The sequence below is a fragment of the Staurois parvus genome, unplaced genomic scaffold (genome assembly GCF_062004578.1).
Source record: "Staurois parvus isolate SC_StPar_1 unplaced genomic scaffold, SC_StPar_1.0 ptg000656l, whole genome shotgun sequence".
Lineage (NCBI taxonomy): Eukaryota > Metazoa > Chordata > Amphibia > Anura > Ranidae > Staurois > Staurois parvus.
Genome location: NW_028318452.1, coordinates 1,960,794 through 1,970,490, shown reverse-complemented (window position 1 = coordinate 1,970,490; position 9,697 = coordinate 1,960,794). Strand labels below are relative to the sequence as shown.

Genomic DNA, 9,697 nt, shown 5'->3' with positions numbered 1-9,697 from the left:
TCCTCCATAAATACAGTACATTGAGTAAATGAGTATGTTTTGTTACGCTAGGGCAGGAAATATGTTAATAGATATATAAGGCAATAAAGGAAAAAGCCTGGGAAAAGAAATCTAATACAGCTGCCACATCTAAGGATTAGAAAGCAGTAATTAAATTACCTTATTGTTTCTGGGTTTAGATAGACTTTACCATAATATGAACATTGAAGGGCACCTGTCATAAAAGCAGTGCATAGGCTCTAAATCTACCTCCTTCTAAAAATGCTAATTACTGTCTCAGGTTTTAACACTAGCTACTGACCTGGAAAAAGTATGTAGCAAGTGAAGTCAATTGAGGACTGCAATGTTGTTCCAGGCCATGAATCAAAATGCATTAATGTCACGGGGTCAGCGTGGCAGACAGACAACTCATTTTTTAAGAAAGGTCAGCAATGGCAGTTCCCATATTTCTTTCGTGACAGGTTTCCATTTAAGGAGTTTGTTAGTATATTTCATGCAAATGCATTTTTCATTGTTCCAGTGCAGTTTTTTATTCTCAGATATAGGTTTTTACATCTATGTTAACTTATCAGGTCTACAACAACTGATGTATTGTATTTGCAATTCTATATTATTATTTATTATATATCATTTTCAGGCTTTATGAAGGCACAGATGTGTCATATCATTGTCCTATAATGCTTCCTAGTTTTTAATAAGGGTTAATGCAATTTGCAAAGTTTTAATAAAAACAAATCTGTTTTTATGGTGTTGCCATATAGATGCATCTAAAGCAGGTGATATTTTCTTAGGATGACATTTTCAGATACATCAGGTATTTAAATTGTGGTTCTCAATTATAATACGTGACTTTGGTAGGATTTGGTGTTCTCACCCCTTGCCAAATACACAAAATAATTTTTTTTTCCTGACAAGGTAACCCATGGTTACTGTGCTGCTATCAGTCAGAGGACCAGGTTCCTTCCCCTTCAGTTTTCTATATAAAGGGGTCTGTCAAAGAAACCCCTTTAGCTCCTCCTAATATCAACACAGACAAGAAGGGATTGAAGCACACACAAAGAGCAGGAGAGCAAGAGTGGATCTGCAGCATGACTCTGGCTCATAGGATTCACTGGCATGTTCTGCTCCTCTTCCTGGCAAGCCTCCGGGGACAATGCAGGTACATACAGGTGAGCTCATCCTCCCTTTACCCCTTGCACCTGTCAGCTGATCCAGTGCTAGGATTTACTAGAGAAAACTTTGTCATGCATTACCAATCCAATAAATATAACTGGAACATTAATCTTGTAAAGTATTGATCTATTTTTATTTAATATATTTATTCTATTATAGGTAAGAGATGCGACAGAAGATGCCCTGGTTGTTTTGAACACAGATTTTAAACGGGAATTATCTCAAGAACAGATATATAGAAGGTCACTCAGTAAGTATACATTTGGATATCACAGGACAGTGCTGATGTACATTGCTCAGTTTTACAGTATTATTTTTTTGTTAGATTATTTTTTTGTTATTCAGGTTTTTCAGTTGTATTAAAAACGAATACTAATTTTAGACCTCTTACACTGACGACAATATCTAATGCAAATATATTAATTGCATATAAGAACATTATGAAATTTGAATACAGTGTGCAGAATGTATAGTTATTTCTACTGTAATTTAACTAGTAATATGTTGGAGCTTCATTAAAAAAAAAATTAATGATGAGAGCACAGCAAATGTTACAGATAACAATTACAATGATATTATATTTATATATAATCTTTCTTTCTCTTTTTTCTTTTCCTTTCTTTCTCCCCCCCCCCCCCCCTTTCCTTCTCTCTTTCTTTGTATTTCTTTTTTTTTCCATTACTTTCTTCTCCTTTAATTCCTCTATTTCCTCCTTTTCTTTAGATTCATTTTTCTATCTTCACCTTTAAAATGAAATACCATAGTGCCTATGAATATCAGTATAATGCCTAGAGCTCTGCGTTAAGCACAGCAGTTTACAAAAACGTATGCTAACACAAAAGATCTAAGAAATTGTGCCATGTGTACTTTTATGAAACAGTTGGGGCAAAATAAGTGATTATCTTTGTTGAACTGTACACAATGTTAAGGTGCTGTTATTAGAATAACTGTTTTTTATCTTTCCTTCTTATCAGGGTGCATTGACATGTTAAGTATAAATGGACAGTTCACATTTAAATCAGAACAACCTCAGTTGCACTGTGCTCTGTTTCTCATTGGGGACCCAGAGGAGTTTATCACCATTGAATACAACTTTGTAAATATAGATTGCCTTGGAGGAGACATACTAAAGGTAAGATGGTTATTGCCCGTTATTGCTTTAAATTCTACAGTTTGTGCTTAGATTAAAACAGATTTAGGTGATCTATGTCAATCCATATTGCTAAACTATACTTTTAAAACAAAGCATATAATTTATTGCTGTACCTTTAATTCTGAAAGGAGAGATACAAAACACTAAAATATATGCATTTATAGTGTACAGACCAGTACAAACAATATTATTACTATCTGTTACAATGTGTTCATTTGGATCTATATTTTGTTAGACTCTCAATGCCTATTTAATGCAGCCTGATTAAATATCTTATTGTATTTGGCAAACTGTAGTTGACTAAAAGTTGCAGTTATTCTCATTGAAGACTACTGAATCTATATGCTTTGGACACAGTACCAGGTTTTACCGGCAAGAGGCTGGTGAAATGTGTAGTTTAAAGCTCAACTCCATCATTTTATTAAAAGAAATAATTTGTTTAGCAGCTTTAAAAAATGTTGAAGCACCAAAATAAAAAAGGGAAGTGGGGTTTAACTACCAGCCAGCTGCAGGAGGGGTACAGGAGATGTTGAGCTGAGACAGAAAGTGGGGTAGGTTTATTAAAGGAACTTATCGTATTCAGTTAGCTAGCGAGTAAGGTAAAGTTGTGTTCACTTATGCCATCTGTTCACCTGCCAGCAAAAATACTGTATTTTTGGGGGGTTTATGGCATACTATTGGATATCCAAAGTGAACATGATCTACACCTTTAGTAAATCAACCCTAATGATTGCATGGATCTCATCATTTTCATCATGATCCCCATAACCATCACTGCTGCCACTGCCACATGCTGAGAGCAATTGAGGTCCTTCACAACTGGTGGAGGGTGAACAGCAGAGACCTCATGAAAGGTGGAAGAGTATATGTAAAAGAGCAATGGATTTTTCTGACTCCTGAGATGACTAAATATACATTTCACTTTGGTTAACAAAATACAAGGGATTTAGTGCTTAATGGGAAATACGGTGATGGAAGTTTATCACAACCTTGCAATAGATGCTAACTTGTGAGGGAATATTTGGCTTGTGCTGTTTTGCCAGTTTCATGTGTAAACAGTATTTGGTATCCTCTTATAGAAAAAGCTTAGGGGATTATTATTATTAATAATTTTATACAGGATTTATATAGCGCCAACAGTTTGCGCAGCGCTTTACAATATAAGGGAGACAGTACAATTACAATTCATTTCAGTACAGAAGGAATACGAGGGCCCTGCTCGTGGAGCTTACAATCTAAAGAAGGGGGAGGTGATACAAAAGGTGATAGCTGTGGGGGATGATCTGGTGGAGGTGATTCAAGTACAGTTCTTAGGTGGAGGTGGGGTAGGCTTCCCTGAATAAGTGAGTTTTCAAAGATCGCCTAAAGGCAGACAGGGTGGGGGCTGACAGGACATACCGTGGTAGGGTGTTCCAGAGGATGGGAGAGGCTCTGGTGAAGTCCTGGAGGTGAGCATGGGAGGAGGTGATGAGGGAGCTAGACAGGAAGATATCTTGGGAGGAGCGGAGTGGGCGATTTGGGCGGTATCTGCAGATGAGGTTGGCGATGTAGCTAGGGGCAGTGTTGTGGATGGCTTTGTAAGCTGTGGCTAGTATTTTGAATTTTATACGTTGGGTTAGTGGAAGCCAGTGAAGGGATTGGCAAAGAGGAACAGTGTGTATGTACATATAGAAATGGATTTTAATTTATCTAATATGACGCAGAATAAAGCTTTTCATAGTTTTGACTTATTTTAGCTAAGCCCCACTACAATGGTCGCTAAGTTATTTCTCCCACAAGAGCTATATATCAGTATTTACTTTTGGAATGGCGTATTGCTATGAACAGAGTTGATGGCTTCATGTCAGTTTTTAGGCAGGAGGTTTCTGAGAAAGGGGGTTCTTACCACTCCCAAAGGTTGGAGATTTCTTTCTCCTCTCTCTTTTTAACGGGGTCTGGCTCAGCTATCCTTCTCGTTATTCCATTTTGGGTATGCATTTTCTGAATGTATTTCTGAACATCAGCTGCTATGACTTGGTGGTGCTCATTGTACCTATATACATGTATGTATTTTTGTTGGTTGGAATTACCAGTGTAGCGAATTCCTATGCAGTATTATCCGTGATATGAGATACTTGGATATTTGTGCCTATTGTATAATTGTATGTATATGCCTAATACAGCTTTATTCCTTCATCATTTTTGTCATGTGGTGTGCTTACTCTATATATTTAAAACTACTGTACTACCAGATTGATACACTGTGGAGTGATTTGAACACCCAAAAAAATAATCTATTGTTGGTGGCTTAATGGTGTAGATAATTTCTCCCTATACAATCCTATACAATGCCCTCTTTTATCCTTACCTTCAGAACTGGTGGAAAATATGTCCTATGCTTTTTTTTTATACTCCTTGAACGGTCAATGTGCTTGTATTCTGTAAGTGTTGGGTCCTATTCACAACTGAACGTTTTGTACCTCAAAGCTCCAAAATGCTCAACATCCAAAATTCGATGTGTTTCAATTATGGCTGTTCCTATAATTAAAAGCACTCAGGTGCCTTTAGCTAAATGCCTGGTGGTCGCTTAACTAAAACCAACTATATTTTCTCCCCGTAAAGAAGAAAGTAAATACTTACCTCTCCTGCCATCCACACCATAAAACACAGCATCTCTAAAGAGGAATCGCTGACTGAAGTTTTTTCAGAAACAGATATTTCCAGTAGAGTTAATCTCTGGTACTCTCGCCCCTTACTGGATTGTTTCTACCGCTAGTTCCTAAGTCAGTAATACTCTTCTAGTGACAGGGGTTGAAAGGAGGAACCACTTAGTGCCAATGGCCAGGAATATATACCTTAGTCTCCTGACCAGATTACTAGGTATGCTGGACTCAGTGTTACATACCCAGAACTACCATACTTACTCTGTACACTGTACTGAATGTTACATACTTGTGGCTGCTGCACTTTAGAATTTTGTACTCCGTATGCTGAGCTGTATGTGCTTTATATGTTCCATACTTCTGAACCCTGTACTCTGTACATTACATGCTTCTAATCCCTGCACTCTGTGTGTCATATATTGCTGACCCCTGCAATCTACATTACATACACCTGACCTTTGCAGTCAGTATCTTACATACTCTTGCCACCTGATCTCTGTACATTACATACTCCTGACATCTGAACTTTGTGTGTTACATGCTCCTGACCCCTACGCACTGTGCTTACATACTCCTGACTATTGAATTCAGTTCCTTTCATACTCCTGACCCCTGCACTATATATGGTAGCCTGTACATTACATACACCTGAGCAAAGTATTAGTATTGGCTGCTAAGTACTTCCTGACAATTTTAATGAAGTTCTTCTTCCAGGTAGACTTACATAAAGTGATAGATCTATATTTTATTTGCAGAAAAGCATATGTATTAGAAGAAAAATTAAAAAAAAAAAGATTGTGCTGAGGTTTGTGTGTCTTTGAGACGCTCCGTTTTGGCATTGTAATTATAGTGGTAGTAAACTCTTTTTAAATATCATCTGACAGGCAGGGATTTTATAACAGATGAGATCCTAGAGGTCTCTTCTGTCATAAATGCCCCACACCTGTCAGTGGGTAACGTGATCTGAGCAGCGCATGAGCAGCTCAGACCACATTTATGGCCGGCTCTGCGTGCCGCTGCAGTGTGACTCCCGTGAGCATGTGTGGGCGTGATGTCACCGCAGCCCGGCCAATCAAGTGGCTGAAGATTCGTAACCCAGAAGTAGGTCTGGGTTAACATGGAAGCACCCGGGACTCTATGGGAGCCATGACTGCACAGTATTGGACGTCTCCGTTTGTAGGGAAGTCTCTCATATTGCACTACTATGTAGTGCATAATAGTACATTATGGCTTAAACCTGCAGGGTAGCACATTATTTTTGTTTCTGATAGAGACTTTACTACTAAGGCTTATTTGTGTCATGTATAGAGAGAATATGCTCAGGATCAATTTTACCAAACCCCTTTAAACCCCTCCTGCTGTTGCTGTAACCAGGTCTTTCACAATCCTTGCCCCTTGTAGATTAGCTGCATTTATGTGAAATGGCCACATCTGCTGCTGCTTGTTAAATCCAATATTGATAAAAGTAAGTAGTAAAGAAAGTAAAGCAAATAACAAAGCCAAATAAGCTAGGTGTGTGCAGTTTTGTATATTATTCTAATGTTGTGACACCACATTTTCTATCATCATAAGAAGATTATGTTCTCCTTCTCAGAACTTTGATAATTTTGTTATAAGAGCCTAGCCTTGATAACTGTTCATCAGAGCTGCATAGTAAAAACCTTCATATTAGACATTCTCCAAACCCCTCATCTTATTATCGCGTTTTCAAAAATATGCAAAACATTGCTATTATAGGCGTTATTGTAATTTCAAACGTGCTTACTGAAATAACATTTGATAAAAAAGAAATAATCTTCTGGCATTGTCTCTGAAGTTACCACAAAGGCCATGGCTAGCAGAATGATCTGCAGGTCATAGTTCAGCTAGATGAAACAAAGAGCATGTCAGAAATTTATAAGGAACAAGTTGCATGAAGGAGCCTCATAACCACTAAATCATAGATGTTCCCTCAAGTAATGTTTATGAATAAAAAATCAGTGACTTTAGGGGCTTGCATTATAAATAGTACATTTGAAATATTTTTACGTAGATTATTTTTCCTATTCCATTTATAGATATACAGTATCTAATGCTGCGGATACTGTCATACTTCTGTGGTTTTATAAGTGATTTTACTACACATCAGATTATGTGGGTTCAAAGGTTTTCTAAGACACCAAATATTTCTTCTCGGAAAGGGTATAATAATGTGATCTCTTTGTTTTCAATCTCTCTAGAAACAACTGTACATAGTTTAAAGTGTCAGTTTGCCTTTACAGAAAAAATGTAAAGTTGAACTAACACCATATAACCCAGCCCACACACACCCCCTGGATGCCGTTGTACTTACCATAAGGCAGTGTTTCTCAACTCCAGTCCTCATGGACCCCCAACAGGTCATGTTTTCAGGATTTCCCTCAGATGAAACAGCTGTGGTAATTACTAAGGCAGTGAAACTGATCAAATCACCTGTGCAAAATAATGGAAATCCTGAAAACATGACCTGTTGGGGGTCCATGAGGACTGGAGTTGAGAAACACTGCCATAAGGGATACTGAGCTGTCAGTGTCCACGAAGCTGCTCCAGCAGTATGGGGATTTGAAATCCCTGTTCTTCTCCCTCCTCTCTATGAAATGCTTCAGGGAAGGACCAGAACATTTCTGATTGGTCAGCAACGTCGCAGAGCATCACTCTGATCTGTCCCAGAAGCACTGCACAGAGAAGAGGGAGTAGAACGGATCCAGAGACTTTTATCTAATATCTATATAGGTAACTTCACTTTTAGACCACAGCACCATAAGGTTGGCATCCACTGTGTGGCCAGTAAGTGAAATCATCATGAGCTCTGCCATATTTAGCTTACAAAACAAACTTTTCAATTAGTCTAACCAGATAGAGTTTATAGAAAAGTTCTCGTAGTTCCAAGTATTTCATGCTCCTTTTCTCAGAATCGTTTTTGATCCTATTCATTCACCTGTGAACAAGTGAAATATGTTGTGTAGAAGGTATATATTATGATATATGTACAATAACACTATATCAAACTGCTGAAAAATGTTTTTCATCCAGAATGTAGCTGCATTTATTGAGTGGTGACTGTACTGTGAATGGCACCACAAAACCTGTATGGTGACCAAAGATATCCCTATCCACTCACTAAATTACTTCAAATAGAAAAAGCAGCTTTCAATAGGGATAAGGTTCAGCTTCATCGCTACCATGGGTTCACGGCAGATCCAGCATCTTAAAAATGTATAGTCCCAGAGAATTTATGTGGAAATTCTCCAGACCAAATTTCCTGGCAGAGTGTTAAAATAGTTTAGGGAGAGCTGTCAGCTTGTGTACAGTGTGTTAAATTACTGTGGTGGAATACATGCACCATTCTCCTACACCTACCCCAGTGTTTCTAGCATCATTCCTCCCAAGGCAGTTGTGTCTTCTGCAGCTATTGGAACAGAAGGAAAAATGTCCCCAAAATCACTCCCATGGTAAGAATCCTAATGCAAGCTTGGCATAAATGCTGGATTTGCAGCTGCCACCATTCCAGCTTATTGAGTTTGCCCCCTTCTGCTATGTGCTACACCGCAGTGGCTGGTATCCAGTTGTCATTATTTTGCGTAGAAGGCCATCCCTGCCCTGTACCAGGATGTGGAATGTAATGTTACTATGTCACTGAATTATGCTATCAGTGATATGGCACAATTAGGGATGCTACATCCTATATGGCACACTGGTGGTAACAGGGCCATATAATATTTTCACAGCTGGACTTAAGCTGACAAGTTTCTGATGTTTACTGCAAGGTAAATTCTGCTTTATGCCTCAAAGTTTACAACCTATTCCAGTTCCCAGACTGAAAATATATCAATGTTTCCATAACTTTATCTCCAAATTTTTAATGTTTGCTACAGGGAAAGTCCAGCATTAAGTTAAGTTTATGCCAATGCTCTGGCACTCAAAAATATTTATGACAAATTGATAATGTTTATTAAAAGCTAAAACCTGCTTTATATTTGTGGTTATTGTCCCTCATATAATACAGTCAATTTTTTTATTGCATATTACCTGCCTTTTCTCTCCCTCTTATATGGTGGCCTAACCAAGCTACTTACATCCTGTAGCCACTGTGCAATATTTGCTGCTGTTAGCCTTCAAATAATACCCTCTAATTTCTATTTCAAGATTAAACCTGCCTCGTTTCTATATTGTGGCCCAACTGGGCTTCTTACATAAAGTTCAGTTACTGTACAATATTTGTGGCTATTGTCTCTCAAGTAATACACTTTATTGTTTAGTTCAACATAAAACCTGCCTCATCTCTACCACTTATATTGTAGCCTAACCACGCTGCTCACATATTGTCCAGCCCCTAAAAAATATGTGTCTCTCTCAAATAAACTATTATTTTAATTTTGAGATAAAACCTGTCTCATCTCTCCCTCCTAAATGTTAGCCAAACCAAGATCCTAACATAATGTTCAGCACTGTACAATATTCATGGCTATTGTCTTTCAAATAATAAACTTGAACGTTTATTTCAGGATATAACCTGCCTCATCTTACCCTCTAATATTGCACCCTATGCAAGCAATTACATGTAGTCCAGCCACTGAACAATACTTGTAGCTACTGCCTCTCATACAATACAATCTTATTTCTATTTCAAGATAAAACCACCATTGTCTCTCCCTATTATATGCTGGGCTAACCAACCATATTGTCCAATCACTGAACTCTAATGTTTACT

At 37.9% G+C, this 9,697-nt stretch overlaps 1 protein-coding gene across 2 annotated transcripts in view; it reads left to right on the top strand.

Annotated features, from left to right (window-relative positions):
• The first annotated feature begins 1,004 nt into the window (after window positions 1–1,004).
• The window catches only part of CRHBP (corticotropin releasing hormone binding protein), a 31,948-nt gene continuing 23,255 nt past the window's right edge, over window positions 1,005–9,697 (top strand). The window contains exons 1-3 of one of the 2 annotated variants that reach the window (XM_089694216.1): window positions 1,005–1,169; window positions 1,333–1,423; window positions 2,148–2,305. In XM_089694216.1, coding sequence (XP_089550342.1) covers window positions 1,089–1,169; window positions 1,333–1,423; window positions 2,148–2,305 — 330 coding nt within the window. In that variant the 5' untranslated portion in view covers window positions 1,005–1,088. The remainder of the gene's footprint in view (window positions 1,170–1,332; window positions 1,424–2,147; window positions 2,306–9,697) is intronic. The other variant, XM_089694217.1, reaches the window with a different exon arrangement.